The sequence below is a fragment of the Vombatus ursinus genome, unplaced genomic scaffold, assembly GCF_900497805.2.
Source record: "Vombatus ursinus unplaced genomic scaffold, bare-nosed wombat genome assembly UNPS02014799.1, whole genome shotgun sequence".
In the NCBI taxonomy this organism is placed as follows: Eukaryota; Metazoa; Chordata; class Mammalia; order Diprotodontia; family Vombatidae; genus Vombatus; species Vombatus ursinus.
Genome location: NW_020954577.1, coordinates 24,588,366 through 24,604,744, shown reverse-complemented (window position 1 = coordinate 24,604,744; position 16,379 = coordinate 24,588,366). Strand labels below are relative to the sequence as shown.

At 41.2% G+C, this 16,379-nt stretch overlaps 2 protein-coding genes across 6 annotated transcripts in view; one reads left to right on the top strand and one right to left on the bottom strand.

Annotated features, from left to right (window-relative positions):
* The window catches only part of KIF15 (kinesin family member 15), a 59,144-nt gene extending 57,549 nt beyond the window's left edge, over positions 1-1,595 (bottom strand). For all 3 annotated transcript variants that reach the window (XR_003570052.1, XR_003570053.1, XM_027872527.1), the window contains exon 1: positions 1,507-1,595. Coding sequence is in view for 1 of the 3 variants with exons in the window: in XM_027872527.1 (XP_027728328.1) it covers positions 1,507-1,525 (19 nt within the window). In the remaining 2 variants the exon portion in view is untranslated. The remainder of the gene's footprint in view (positions 1-1,506) is intronic.
* Positions 1,596-1,753: 158 nt separating this feature from the next.
* Positions 1,754-16,379, top strand: part of KIAA1143 (KIAA1143 ortholog) — a 135,445-nt gene continuing 120,819 nt past the window's right edge. For all 3 annotated transcript variants that reach the window (XM_027872390.1, XM_027872391.1, XM_027872389.1), the window contains exons 1-2: positions 1,754-1,990; positions 9,097-9,241. In XM_027872390.1, the coding sequence (XP_027728191.1) occupies positions 1,883-1,990; positions 9,097-9,241 (253 nt within the window). In that variant the 5' untranslated portion in view covers positions 1,754-1,882. The remainder of the gene's footprint in view (positions 1,991-9,096; positions 9,242-16,379) is intronic.

Genomic DNA, 16,379 nt, shown 5'->3' with positions numbered 1-16,379 from the left:
CATAGAGGCAGGAAAAAGTAGGTTCAAATGCTGCCTCGGGCACATAGTAGCCAGATGTTAGATTTGCAAAAATATGTAAAACAATGCCACTCCTCTCATTAAACTTTTGCTTTGGAAAACACATTTTCATAAAACACATTATTTATGTTAATGTAATGGCCTTATTGTCATTTTAAATGAATTGATATTTAAAACATTTATATCAACCTTAATTTCTAAATGGTAAATATTGATAGATATGATTCACATAAGCAAAAGCTCTTGGAGGTTTTTAATAATTTTAAGGAGTATAAATGAGTTCTGAGACTAAAAAATTTGAAAACCACTAGTCTAGTAGAAAAGGCAGCGAACCGGTGAGTCAAGACATCTGACTCCTTCGATCTTCCCACAGAAGATGGGTCCAATTCCTATTTTTCTTTGTGTTTCTAGCACTGCAAGCAGTGCCTTTTATCAGGGCTCAATGTACACGTGTTCAATTGAATTACGTACCTGTGAACCTAGAACAGGTAATTTACTGAATGAATAAAGTACATATTAAATTTAATAACATTTTAAAATTCTACTTTGCCTCAGTTTCCTCATTCCTAAAAGAGAAAAACAGTTCTTCCAACCTAAATAAGTTAAAGACTAAGTGTCAGAACCCTTTTAAGATCACAAATTTAGAGTTCTAAGCAACCTAGCAGCTTCAATTCTGTCATTTTTTTTTTTGGCCAGAATCTGTCATTTTTCAAATGAGGAAAACAGAGGCCTTGAGATGAATAAAAAAGACTTCCTTGAGGTCACAAAGTGGTTTGGCAGCAGAGCCAGGATTCACACCCAGGACCCAACATCACAAATTAAAGGCTGGAAGGGGCACTGGCAGACCATCAAGGTTCAACCCACCTATTTCACAGGTGAGAAAATGAAAGCAAAGAAAGATTACTGGTAATGATGATAATAGTTAAATTTTATGTAGTAGTTTAAGATTTGCAAAGCACTGTAAGTATATTACACATGTATATATACAGATAGGGCTATATCTATATCTTTCATTTGACTGGTGTCCAGTCGTGTCTGGCTCTCTGTAACCCCATTTGGGGTTTTCTCGGCAGAGATGCTGGAGTGGTTCACCATGTCCTTCTCCAGCTCATTTTACAGATGAGGAAACTGAGGCCAACAGGGTGCAGTGACCGATCAGAACGCAGGTCCCTCCTGATTCCCCCTCCATCTACTGCATCACTCTGCTGCTCTGCACATCTGCCTTACGTCATCACACGTTATGCACTATAGATTATACGATGTCATTGCGTTAATTACAATGTAATTAACGGGCCCGGCCTCGGTGGGATGGCCCGGGAAGGCCCAGCCCCTCCCCCACGCCTCCCCGCCAGCCCCCGGGGGCTTCTGATCCAGACCGTTCCGGCGGGCCTAGGTGCCCAGGCGGGGTCGGGCCCCCCAGCAGCGACGATTGTAGGACCCCTCCCCCCAAACATACACACATACACACACACTGACTCACTGACTCACCTTTGACACCAGGTGCCATGACGTTCCCGCTCCCAAAACGTAACCCCCCACCCGGGCCCCGAGAACGGCAACCCCGAGTGCGTGCAAAATGGCGGTGTGTTTGAATTTGGCGCTAGGCGGCCGGAAAGGGGCGGAGCGAGCACGACCCTGGAAGCCGCCACGGGAGCCGCCATGGAAAGGGCGGAAGTCAGCGGAAAGACGGCGGGGGCCCCTATCACGTGGTGGGGAGATGACGTCACGGGTTAGGAGTTCTTAGACCGCCCCCGGCTACGGAGGCCGGGGTGGGAGGAGACGTACTCCCGCTTCCGGGAGACGGGTAAGATCCGAGGCCCCTTTGCCTTTCTCCCATCCCCGGCCGTTTCTTCTCAGAGAAACCATGAGCAAGCGGAATCAGGTGTCGTACGTGCGTCCGCCGGAGCCCGCGTTCCTGGCCCGCTTCAAGCAGAAGGTCGGCTATAAGGAGGGGCCCACCGTGGAAACCAAGGTGAGGAGGAACTTGTCCCGCCCCTCGAATTGCTAAGGAAACCCCTCCCGGGCCCCTTCACTTCCGGTTACTGCGCGTTCTACGGGCCGCCGGCTGGGTCAGGCCAGGCCTCGGGCGCTACGGCGCAGCTCGATTCCCCGGCGATGGGGGCGCCCTGTCCCGGAGCGGGGGCAGCGGGTGGAGGGGGAGGCTTGGAGCGTGAACCACGGGCAAGAGTCGAGTTCAAATCCTGCCCCTGGCACTGTGTCTGCCTCAGTTTCCTCATCTATAAAACAGGGATAAAACCGCAACCCCCTTCGCCCAGGGTGGGTAGGATCAGAAGAGATAATGTTTGCAAATAATTTTGCAATTTTAAAAATGTTACACGAACTTTAGCCATTGTTGCTGTTATTATTAATCAGTCATGTCCCTGGGTTGGAGTAGGGCGGGTCCCTCACCTCTTAATAATAGTCACAGTAATGAAATAGCTCACCTTCATATGGCACTTTTAGGTTTGCAAAACGCTTTACAATTATTGTCTCATTTAAACCTCACCACCACCCTGGACGGGTCAGGTGCTGCTATTGTTCCCATTCCACAGATAAGGAAACTGAAGCCAACTGCCAAAGGTGGAGTGACTTACCCAGAGTCACACATCTAGTAAGGGTCAGAGGTTGGATTTATTGGCCTGTGTAGCTTAAAGTGTTTTTCTGGAGGATCTGAGAAGCTAATTGACCTGCCCATGGTCATGCAGCTGGTTTGTGTCAAATACAGAACTTGTATTTGATGCAGGGGGGTCAGAGCTGTAGCTAGTTTGTTTTGCTTGTAGACCTGGCCAGCAGCAAAAATAAAAATTAAAAAAAAAATTACTCTCAAATTAACTTTTTCAGAAAAATTTAGGAAGTTGAGAGATTGGAACCAAGGACAAGGTTGGACTAGATATCCTTTTAAGAGTGTTTTGGGCTCTAAATCTAAGGTCCTCTAACAGTGAAGCCATGGGGAAATGAAATCAGGTGATGGGCTTTGGGGGGTTCAATCTTTGAGGCGACCGGGTTTTGACCAATCCAGTTCACACCAAAAAGCATAAATTTCACATAACCCTTTATTAACACAAGATCCTGACATTCAGTATGAGGAGAAAATGATAAAGAATTAGGTATTGCCTGAGCCTTCATGAAAGCAACTTCTCTAATCCTTTAAGGCACGGATGGGGTTTTGGAGCTTGAAGGCTAGAACTTACTGACGACACCTAACCTGGGAAGGTTTCAGGTGCAGGCCTGGCCATGCCGTTGACTGATGGCCAGTTTAGATAAATATTGAGAGGCTTGTCACTCTCAGGTTGGCTGCCAGGTGGTAGAATTTTGAGGACATGGTCACTAATGAACACTAGCTGCTAAGAAAGAAAAAGAGCTCATGTACTCCAATATCTCCATTTTACAGGGAAGAAAAAAATGACTCAGCCTAAGTGACTTGTCCATGATCTCACAGCACTGTGTCCCAGCTAAGTCCAGCATTCATCTGCTTTCTACAGCCTCAGTCAGAGATGGGGTTGCATTGGTGAAGCTGGCCCTGCCGTGCTTTCTGTGGTGGTCCACAGCACCCAGGGACTCAGCTTTCCTCATCCTGGTACTCAGTTCTGCAGGATGCCACCGTGGCCTTATGCTTTGCTTTCATTTCAGAGGGCTCACCCCTTGAAAATCCCCAGCTCTTGAAGTATTCATTGAATACCGCCTGTATCTGCCCTCAGCTGCTAAGAGGTGTGGGCATACTGAAGTATAAAACAGGCTTCCCGACTTCTCAAAGCTTACAGGCTAGTCAGAGTGACAGTAACCTATGTGAAAGCATTATCCTGTATTTTAATTTGTTTTGGACCTGTCCATTGTTTGGACAGAGAGAGTTACTGGTGAGGAAATGCTATTGATACAGCTCAGCAGCTCACCTGTAACTTAAGAGTCTTAGTCCTGAAAACTCAAGTGACTTGCCCATGGTCACACAGCCCCCGTATGTAAGAGACAGGATTTTAACCAGGGTCTTCCTGACTCCATTCCGGTCCTCTTTCCCTCGAGCCACACTAAGTTTCATCTAACTTTAGGAGACAATACAATTAAGAACTACATTCTTTTTTTTTCTGGTTATTTTTAAAAATTTATTTATTTTTATTTTTTAAATTAATTTATTTTTAATTTTCAACAATCACTTCCATAAGCTTTTGAGTTTTAAATTTTTCTCCCCCTCCTTCTCCGCCTCCCTCTCCAAGACGGCAAGCAAGCTGATGTAGGCTCTACACATACATCCCTATTAAACATATTTTCACATTAGTCATGTTGTAAAGAAGAATTAGAACCAATAGGAGGAACCACAAGAAAGAAGAAACAAAACAAAACAGAAGGGGAAAAAGAGCAAATAGTATGCTTTGATTTGCATCCAAACTCCATAGTTCTTTCTCTGGATGTGGATAGCATTTCCATCATGAGACCTTTGGAGATGTCTTAGATCCTTGCATTGCTGAGAAGAGCTAAGGCTATCAAAGTTAGTCATCACACAACGTGGTTGTTACTGTGTACAACGTTCTCCTGGTTCTGCTCACTTCACTCAGCATCAGTCCATACAAGTCTAAGAATTACATTCTTGATAGGGGCTAGGTACTGACTAGGATTGGCACAGTCAAGGACAATTCCATGGAGGAAGCAGGATTAGAGGTGGGGCCTTGAAAGAGGTGAGAATTTCGGCTGTGGGGAAGAGGGGAAAGGCGCCTCTAGTCAAGGGCATGATACAAGCAAAGATGTAGAGGCCGAAATGAACATAGGGTTTAAGGCAGTAATGTCAGTGTTCTCCTAGTGATGCTGTGTGACTAGGAATCTTGAAACCCCAGTCTCCAAAGAATCGAATTTGTAAGTGACCCAAAGGGGAATGGAAAGATGCACATGATGCAAATAGACTGTCTCTTTTTCTGGCTGCCTTCTAGGAAATCTTTCTGGACGATTCTATGTTGGAAACCAAAGCTACATAGCCATAATAATTGAAATAAGAATACCCACCATTAGGAGACCGTTTTTCAAAGGCGTCTATAGTCCAGCAAGCATTCCATCTAAGGCTAAGGACCCTTTTAGCTTACAAACATGAGACTACTGTCCTACCATGAGTATAGCGTCATTTTGAGTTCTTTTCCCAGTAGTGCTTTTGCATTCATCCATTCACACCATTCCCAAATTTCTTAGTGGCCAGAGGCCCAGCTTCTAAGATTGAAAGGAATCTGCCTCCAGATGACATCTCAAACCTAATTGGCTCACGTGAGGATCTATCTAATACTCAACCGTGGCATTAGTATCAAAGAACTATCTTCCCAAATACTCCACTACAGACTGACATAAAACATCTGAGATCAGCATCGTCTCTTCATATGGTTCCCTGTAAGCCACCCACTTAGCCACCCTGGGGGACAGATGTTCCCTAGCTATAATTCCATTTAAATGAAAATTCTTCTTCTTCTTTTTTATAATAGCCCAAGCACTCTTAGAGTTAATTCATTTTTATACCTTTCAACTTAGCTTGAGTTTAATATAGATTGTTAGAAATTAGAATCAATTTATAAATTTCTACTCCTTACTTCCCTGAAAATTCATCCAGCTTAATAGAAGTAATAAACATCTAATAACAGTAGAAGAAAGCCACATAAATGTTGAGATTTAAAAGTATTGTTTTAAAGTTTTGTTGCATAAACCATCTAATGTGTATTTATTCTTTCCTTCCCACATGACGTATAGTGCTGCCTGGCACCCAGAATTTTTGTTTACATAAATTTTTTTTTACAATTTAATTAAAGCCTCTGAAACTCTGGGGAATATCCCTGAGACACTTAGATATTTTTTGTCCAGTTTTTAATTAAAAATTCAATACTGTAACTGAGACATTTGCTAGTAATATAGAACATAAGGCCAGCCAGCCAGCAGATGGAGTACAAAATGTATTCTTCCAGGTGTACATTGATAGAACTGATAACATTAAAATGATTTTTATTAAATGAACACTAAAAAAAGCACAGTGTTTATGTTGTAGAACTCTATTAACTCAATAAAAAAGACTTTTTTTAGGGTCTTGAAGCCCGGTAGTATAAATGATATAAAAGAGAGAACACCCTATTATTTCAGGCTTCTGAGTTAACACAGCTTGGTGAGAGAGGATCCCTGGCCTTGTAAACTAAGGAAGCAGTTTAGTAATGGCCTTTCCTTTCTTAGTAAATAAGAATATTGCTTTGGAAATAGTTTTTGTTGCATGTACTGAAAGAAATTATTAGTAGATAGGAGTGAGTTTAATAGCCATTATGGGGGCTGCCTTTTAAAAATTACTGTTTTATGTTGGTAAGGTAGAGGAGTCTTTGTAAGATATCTCTCTGCACCCTTCCTTCCACTCCCACCTCATTTCACAGTAATGGCCTTAATAAAGTACAGAACTAAAACCTTGAATCTGCAAAATTCCACTCCCTTTGACAACCCTTCTCCTGACAACTTGCTTTTGTGGAATGTTAGGCAGGGTATGCCTGTATTCAGATTTTGAAACCATGACTGTTCTCTAACACTACCTGGCTTTCAGATATTGAAATGGGAAAGGATCACATTTTTGCAGTGGGCATGACCATGATGTAGGCAAGTGGAAACAGCCTTTGTCCTCAAAAAATCTCAAGACATTCTACTAGTTTGAGATTCTTTTGTTTTAATAAACTTCCCATTTATATTCAACCTCTGGAACTTAAAACATTAGTCTGTCATACCTTGGTGTGAACATTTTAAAGCAGATTACTTTTTTTTTTTTCTTTTTTTTTTTTTGACGAGGCAATTGGGGTTAAGTTACTTGCCCAGGGTCACACAGCTAGTAAGTGTCAGGTCTGAGACCAAATTAGAAGTCAGGTCCTCCTGACTCCAGGGCCAGTGCTCTATCCACTGCGCCACCTAACTGCCCCACCTAACTGCCCCAAGATTGCTTCTTTTAAGGGAGAATTTCGTTTGGAGAAAGCACAGAAGGAGAGGGTGAGGGCCCATTTTAGAGCTTGGTACTGCAGTTAGGGAGAGAAATACTGGATGGTGGGCTGGAAACAGAGGTTCTTTGGAGGAAATCTGGAGGATCCAGGGTATGTGGGGGAGAGAACACTGGGGGAAAAGGGTAGAGAAGTGAAAAGAAGGAATTACAAGGAATATAGGACATTAATTAAAATCAACTTTGTCCATTTGACAATTTGGCCTCCAACCCAAGTGTGACACCCATAGTCTCAGAACTTATCCAGGACCTCAGGATGGTGGTGGTACCTCCCCCTTCCACCGGGCTGCATGACTGTTCATAAGGCTTTGATGAGATGGATGTCATTGACTAATCCTTCTGAGGAGATGGGGTACCAGCTAACCTTACCACCATCTGCCCTGCTTCTGGCTCCTGAGGTCTGCCTGGCCTTACCATCTGCCCAGCAGCTCAACTTTGCTTTGTAAATTGCCCAACTCAATTAGAGTATGAGTTCCTTGAGGGCAGAAAGCTTTTTCCATCTGTGTCCTCAGTGCTTAGCACATAGTAAGCATGCAGCAAAAATGTGCTTTCAAATTCATTCCCAGCTACCTGCCACATTCTAGCTTACTCTTCCAAGAACAGTAGTAAAAGACATTTCATGTCCCTGGTAATCATTGTGATTGGTTCTAATTCCAGATCAATCCTTGTTTACAAATTTGACCTGGGGAATGAAGAGACTTGCTTTTGGAGAAGTACACTGTGTTCTTTTGTACTCCTCAGGCAGTGAGTAAGACTGAATTCTCATTCATCTTAGTAGCATAATTGACCCTGTTAACTGTGCTTTCCTGTGATTTGTGAACATGGAGGAGAGATACAGCATGAAGACAAATCATTCTGTAATTAAGGTTCTCAATGTACCTTTTTGGAAACTAATTCAGAAGAGCTTAGCTCATTCCCAATGACTGCTTCTGTACTTGTTTAGAGACTTTTCCTTTTGTTTTTCAGTTAGTCATTTGAACGAAAGGATTGATTAAAGGAAAACCAGAACATCCAGATCTCAGTCTCATCAATATCCCTAAGGATTTTATTTTCGTTTTTCATTTTATCCCTTCAGAGCATTTGTTCTGTACCTAATTTACCTGTGCCACTGAATCAGGCACCTTTCATAGTCATCCAACCGAGACTCACACAGTGCTCGAGAAGGCAGACAGACACATGACAGTCCCATAGTGTAAGAGCCAGAAGGGTCCTTAAAGACCGTCTAGTCGCACTGTCTCATTTTACAGGTGATGAAACTGAGGTTAATGATTTGCCCAAGGTTACCTTGCTAGTATGTGGCCAATTGAGGCGTGTAACCACGGCTTCTGACTTCAAGTGTCTACCACAAATAATAGGAGAAAATAAAGACAAACATCCATACAACACCGAATGGTAAATGTTATATAGTAGGTCTGTTATATACCACGTCTACCGAAGTCCTGCTGTGATGCCTTGTTGTAGCATGGGGGTGGTCCTGGGTTCTCTGGCCGTACAGGGGAGAAAAAGCTGTCACTTAGTGACACGGTCACTGGAGTGCTAGGCTTACGGTCAGGATGACCTGAGTCTAGATGTGGCCCCCAGCTAAGTCACTTCTCTCCTTCAGCCTCAGTCTTCTCATTTATAAAATGGGGATAATCACAGCATCTATCTCTCAGGGTTGTTGTGAGGATTAAATGAGATAACATCTGTAAAGTGCTTTGTAAACTTAGAGGACTATATAAATGCTAGTTTTGTGACTGTTGTTATTACCATCAAACTGGAAAGACTTTGAGTATAGGTGAGGTAACAGGCTAGGCTAGTCAGGTTTGTAGAGGCTCTTCATGAACTTGGCCACAGTTTGGCTATAGTTGGACATTGTGCATTTATTAAATGCCTACTATGTGCCAGACGGTGCTAAGCGGGCCCAAGGAGCCAGCAGTTCAGTGGGAGAGACAAGAAAACCAAAGTTGCATCGTGAACACTTATTTACTTAGTAAGGACATATTTATAAGGTTATTTTATTTACTTAGTAAGGTTCTATTTTCCCTTCATTTTGCAATTTCAGAGATATGGAGTTGGTTGAGGTTAGTGATTTGCCTTGTGTGATTTTCTTCTAGAAAATTCAGCCTGAAATCCCAGAAGGAGATGATGACAGGAGCGACAATGAAGATGAGCAGCCACAAGTTGTGGTGCTGAAAAAAGGAGATTTATCAGCAGAAGAAGCGATGAAAATCAAGCAGCAGATGAAGTCTTCCAAGCCAGGTATATTCTAAGTCAGTTTCGTTTTCCAGGTGATAGCAATAACCTGAAACGTGGAATGAATTTGTTTATCTTATTTTCTTGAGGTATTTAGTACTGATGGTAGTTACTAGCATTTTACTGTGGTCCTAAGTCAGCTTAGCTGAAAACTCCCTGAAAAAGTAGAAGAATCAAGTGAAGGTTTCTGGTCATCCCAGCACTTGGATAGAGCTTTTAAAAATTCTTTCTTTTCCCCCTCTCACCTGGCCTCTTTTGATTTAAAAGGGGAAAAAAAAAAGAGGAAAAGGAAAAAACAAAACCCTTGCAACAAAAATATGCATAGTTGAGCAAAACAAATTCCCACATTGATCATGTCTAGAAACATATGTTTCATTCTGCATCTTGAATGAATCACTCCTCTCTCTAGAGGTTGGTAAGCATGCTTCATCAGTAGTCTTCTGGAATCATGGTTGGTCATTGCATTGTTCTCGAGTTCTTACAGTTTCCAAAGTTGCTTGTTTTTACACTCTTGTTGTTATTGTATAAATGGTTCTCCTGGTTCTGCTTGCTTCACTCTGCATCAGTTTATACAAGTCTTCCAAGGCTTCTGTGAATCCATCTCTTTCATCATTTCTTACTACACCATAGTATTTCATGATGTCAGGAGAAGAACTGAGGGATGCCTCTAGCACTTTGGCTGGACCGCTGTGGCTTCGTGGGAGGATATGGACAAGAGATACATAGGAAAGACAGGCACAGCTAGGTTGGGATCTGCATCTTTGGAGGGAATAGCCATATCGATAAGTTCTTAGGTCCATTTTAATAGAAGGCAGCTACTATTTACAAGTCAGGTGCAGATTTTTACATTTTATTTTGTTACAGACATATTACATTATTTACGTTGATTAAATATTACATTCACATTTACCAGTAGCCCCCAAATCAGGATTTGTCCCTTTTTACCTTTCTCTTGATAGCTTTGTTAATAACCCTAGTTTTTTCTCTAGTTCTCATAAGAAGTGATTTTTTTAAAACTAACTCTTCTCTTCAAAAATAATCAGCCATTAAAAAAAAGCATAACACTTGTGCAACTCTGTTCAATTTTAATCAGATCTTATAGTTTAGTTATACCACAAATTATAAATATTAGGTTAGCAATATATCTCTATTATAGGGATCTCCTCTTAGAGAGGGACTAATGAAGTATTTTTGTCCTAGTCAAGAAGTCAAGTCAAAACAACAAGCATTTAATAAATGCCTACTGTGTGCCTGGTACTAAGGATATACCTTCTTGTTTTTACTCTGAGTATTCCCCATGCCTGAAATTCCTTCTCTCCCTGTCTTCAAGAGTTGTACTCCTCCCCATCACTCAAAGACCAACTCAAATGCCTCTTCCTCCTGGAAGCCCGTGTCAGTCCCTTGGGTTGGTTTTGATTTTTCCACTCAAGAATTACTTAGCTAACAACCGGAATTTATGTAGCATGTTAAAACTTGCGAAATGCTTTATATACCTTATCTCATTGTAAGAACCTGAGGTTCAGAGTGACATTAAATGACCTACCCAGCTATAGGGTGGCCCAGAAGTGTTATTAATACAGTCGTAAGTTAGTAGAGCTTAATAAACTCTCAGTGCATGTGTGTGTATATATACATGTATGTAATAATATGTATACATATGTACATGCAGAAAGGTATATACACATCTGTGTATATGTAAACATACATATGTGGAAGAATACTAAAAAAAAACCCAACAAAAACAAACAAGCAAAAAACCCAGTGGTTTTAGTACAGCTGGCTAGATGATGTTCTTGGACCTCTGGGCCAGGTTGAGTCTTTGACATCCTTAGTGAGACCTTCACCTATCTAGATGACTACAAGAACTGTTTTTTTTGGTTTTTGTTTTAAAGAATGTGCCCAACTTCGAGCCACACTACAAGCCTAAGAGAGTCATTTTGAATGCCATTGTTATATCAAAATAAAATATAGTTCCTAACTTCCTTTGTACAGAATCCCACTGCTTCCCTCCCCATACTTCCCTAGAGCTAGGCCGTCTACATCAACCCCCCAAAGCCCTTGAAAACATTAAGTTTAAAATTATCGTTTAATTTAAAAGTATAGTTTGGCTTTGTTTAGTTTTCTTTCTCTAATTCTCTCTTTTTCCTTAGACTCTTTTATTTTTTAATTTAAAATTTTGTTGATATGTTTTGTTATTATATTACCAAATCCCATAGTAGATTGCCATCCTTTAAATAAGGAATGAAAATGGGAGGGAGGTGGGGGAGCATGGCTAACACATTTTTTAAAAAGTTTTTTTAAAAAAGTAGTTGAAACTAAACAACACAGTCTGATTCCTTCTTAAATTTATTCAGATTTTGCAGTTTCATATCCCTTTCCCTGATGGTTACACTGAAAGTAACCAATAGCAAAACAGACAAAATTATCTCTATGTAAGAAAATAAATGAAAATATTCTTTTAAAATTGTTTAATTTTTAAAAAATTATCAAGTGTTTAATCTATCACGTAGGTAGCATATCAGGATTAAGTCAAATTTATGGGCAATAGAGTTGCCTTTTTTCTATCTGTATATTTTATAATACACTGGGATTCCATGTATAACCGATAGATAGAATAAATTTTATAGGAATTCAAGTGTAATTTTACTTGCTTAAGTAATTATAGAGGTTTCTGTTTGTTGTATCTGCTTTTCTGTCATATTGTTGATCATAGCTGTGGTCTGTATGATGTATAGTTATTGGTCAGGAACTCCAACAACCCTAAATTTTAATATTGCTCTTGTGGGAAAATACAATTTTCCATTGCCCTGTGGTTCAGGGACTGCCCGTCTTCCAGGTAGCCAACGCTACCTTTGCACTCCTGCTTGGGCTTGAGGGGAGGCCCAAGAAATGTGACAGCCCCCTCATATCTCTTCCTTTGTCCTCTGGAAGATTTGGAAGAGGTGAATGATTTTTACAAAGCTGTAAGGTGCTATCTAGCATAATATCTATATTTGGTTGCTTAGAAGGCTGAGTAATTAATATCATTTCCAAAGGTACCTAACTGGGATAATTTAGCTCAGCATCTATGATCTTGAAAACAGTTTTTCATATTTTTTAGGTTGGTTAATGATTTTTAATAATTTTGGTTTTAGGGGGACATTAATGAAACTAAAGAAGAGTATCAATTTGTAAATGGAATATGGACTAGATAATTTTTTTTATTAATTTATTTTTAGTTTTCAGTAATCACCTCCATAAGCTTTTGAGTTTTAAATTTTTCTCCCCTTCCTTCTCCGCCTCCCTCCCGAAGAGGGCATGCAATTTGACATAGGCTCGACATATACATTCCTATTAAACATATTTTCACATTAGTCATGTTGTAAGGAAGAATTAAAACCAATAGGAGGAACCACAAGAAAGAGGAAATAAAACAAAATAGAAGGGAAAAAAAAGAGCAAATAGTATGCTTTGATCTGCATTCAAACTCCATAGTTCTTTCTCTGGATGTGGATAGCATTTTCCATCATGAGACCTTTGGAGATGTCTTAGATCCTTGCATTGCTGAGAAGAGCTAAGACTTCAACATTAGTCATCTGGATGAATGCTGAGTGAAGTGAGCAGAACCAGGAGAACGTTGTATACAGTAACAGCCACATTGTGTGATGACTAACATTGATAGACTTGCCTCTTCTCAGCAATGCACGGATCTTAGATAATTTTTTAAAATAAAAATTTTATTGATAATATTTGTTTTTGCATCAGCTCCATTTCTAATGTATCCCCCTCCCACCATATAGAACTGTTCCTTAGGATAACAAACCATTAGGATAACCAACACATTGAAAAGCATGGCGCCATGTTCACATCCCTAATCCACCATCTCTGTAAAGAAGCAGGGGCAGGCAAGATGCTTTCTCACATCCCTTCTTTGGTTGTTATTTTGCAGCATTGATTTGGACGGTTTTATTGTTGTTGTTCTTTCCATTTACGTTGTTTTAGTAATTCAGTATTTTGTTTTATTGTTTCTGCTTACTTCGCTCTTCATCAACTCACGTAGGCCTTCCCATGCTTCTCTGCATTCATCATAGTCATCATTTCTTAAAGCACAATAATATTTCATTACATTTCTGTGCCATATCATAGTTTATTTAGCCATTCCCAGTTGATGGATAACTACTTTGTTTCTAGTTCTTTGCTGAGACAGAAAGTGCTGCTATAAATATTTTGGTGTATATTGGGCCTTTCTTTTTATCATTGACCTCCTTGTCTCTGGGTAGATCAGTATCAACATTTTCGCCACTCTCTTGGAATAATCTCACATTGATGGTCAGACCAATTCACTGCTCCACCAACAATGTATTAGTGTTCCTCTCTTTCCACAAACCCTCCCACGTTGATTCTTGATAAAAATATATGAAACTGTAAAATTACCTATCCAGATATTTCAATTCCTCTTTCTTTTTTGATCTTTCATATTTACTTGTCAATCACTACCTCCCAGCAATTTTTTTAAAAACTCTTTTTAGCATTTGATCTAGAAATGCTGCTTTCCTGATTTGTAGTCCCAGGTTTAGCTTTTATTCAGGCTTCAATTTAAAAACTATCAGAACCAAGACTGCATCTTTAATTTCATCTCTCTTGGGCTGCTGGAGGAAAGATTGTTATCAATTTCTAGAGGTTGTCCTTGCAAACTCAAAGCAAGGTTAGCCTCATCTGTCTTCTTTTAATGTGAAAAGGTGAAATGTGCCTTACCAGTTTAAAGAAGGTCTTATAACAGGCGTTAACAAATCCACATTTCTTTACTTCAGTATTTCAGATGAATGATGTAGGGACTTGATCATTCTGGGCTTATTCTTTCATAGAGTGCTTGTTAAAGCTCTGCTCTTGCTGCCCTCCCCCTCTGAGTGATGTATTTGCTGCCTGCAGTACCAATCCCCATTTCTGGGAGCAGAATTCTATAGCTGCCCAGACTGTGAGAAGTCGTTCTTCGTTAATAGGCAGTGAAAACTACAGTGGCTTTGCAGCTTTAGTCCCCAGATCATCAGAGATTTATTTGTGTGCTCTAGGAATGATGTGAAGACTGATATTTGTACCATATTACTATACAATAATATAGTAATATAATAATGTAGTATTATACATTATATATTGTATATCATACAATATACAGTATATTATACAATGTTATAATAATGTAATAATACAAAATATCTTACTATACAATTTATTTTTGTAATTTTTATAAATATGTCTATTCTGTACAATAATAAAAAACTAGATATCAGGTAGGTTAAATTGGTGTGTTTGGTTCATCTCAGACTGTACAATTTGTCCTTGTGCTATGTTGTAACCAGATGGTTAATCAGCAGTCAGAGGCTAGCACCTAATTTCCACTCCAACTGGGCCACAGTCTTACTCCTTTCTGGGACCTTTGTGTACCCCAGTTTGTCTTTCTGGGAGCCTAGCTCCCACAGACCCTTACCACCCCACAGCTTTCATGCTGTTCTGCTCATCTTCAGTGCTGACCACTAAGTAGGATACAAGGAGAACCCGGGCATATCCAGGTGAGATGGCATGTTTGGTAGACTCCAGCAGCCCTGGTGTGATGGAGAAGCAGCATGGTGGAGTGGTTGGTTAGAGAACGGGTGTTGGAGTGGTTAGAGAATGGGTGTTGGAGTCAGGAAGACCAGGCTCCAGGCCTGCCTCGGGCACCCACTCCCCAGGAGACCCTGGGCAAGTCTCTGGGGCTCTGAGTTACAGAGCGGGTGCTGACCAGCATTGGAAGAGAGAGCTCCCTGCCAGCTGGATGCAGAAAGTCCTCTACGGGATCGATGCAGCTCCCTACACCGATGAATTTCATAGGCCTCGTTGGAAAAAATAAAATAATTAGTGCCTCCATTCTTTGATATGGACATGCCACCCATGGAAAGATGCCTCTCCCCTAGAGACCTCGCGCCCGCTACCACTTTACTGGCTTGTTGTCTGTATTCCCTTCAAGGTTGTCAGGCACATAACTCTGTGCTATCCCATTTCACCTAAGTGGAAATTAATTTTCTTTTTATTGCCTTTCTCTGCGATGTGGCCAAGATAGCAGGATGTGAAATTGGATTAATGTGTGACGGCTTTATTATAATCCTGCCTCTCTCCTCGTCCCCTTTGAATAAGCTCAGGACTTGAAACTTTGAGCTCGATACTTAGCCAGTGAGTACCCGTAGCAGCGAGGGACCATGGTCTTCCTCTGCCCCTTTACATTGACATCGCAGTCTGGCTTGGTAGAATTCATGACCAACCTTCCTCCTTCCAGTTGTACTCTGCCTGGTGATCACTTCCCAGATGAGGAAGCTCCCTCCGTCTGTGTAGGTCAGCACCTTCTCTGCCACCTGGAGTCTTAGAGACTTGCTTAGAGCACAGAAGAGAGGTAAACTGGCTTACCCAGAGTCACCCAGCCAGGGCAGGACTCCTGCTGGGGTGTTCTTGGCCCCGAGGCCAGCTCTTCATCCCTTATGCTGCTCTCCTTTCTCCAAGAGACCCAGGATAAATGGTGTAAAGGCAGGAGTAAAGAAACAGATGATGCTGGCACCTGCCCTTCCCTTTCCTTGTGCCATCTCAGCTTTCCCTAGTCAATATACTCCAGACTTAATGATTGGCCAGGCTAGAATTTTTCTTCTGTTCTGTTTTCCTTGCCCCCCTTCAACCCCACACCAACTCCTAATAATAGGAAGCATTTATGTAGCACTTTAAGGTTTACAAAGTGCTTTATAAATATTGACTTATTATATCCTTACAATAGCCCTGCGAGATAGGCGCTACCATTATCCCCATTATACAGATGAGAAAACTGAGGCAGACAGAGGTTAAGAGACTTGCCCACGATCACACAGCTAGTTAGGATCTGAGGCTGAATTTGAGTTCAGGACTTCCCAATTCTAGGTCCAGCGCTCTATCCACTTTGCCATCTACCCGTGTCCTGTTATATGTGGGATACACACACACACACACACACACACACACACACACACACACACACACCCCACCCCCCCTTCCTTTCTGGGGTACTTAACATGGCAGAAGCCCAGTCAGCATCGCTCAGGCCTCTTTGTAGCTCCACAGCTCATCTGCCTTCTCCCTGCCCTAGGTCCCTGTTTCTTTGCCTAATGATTGA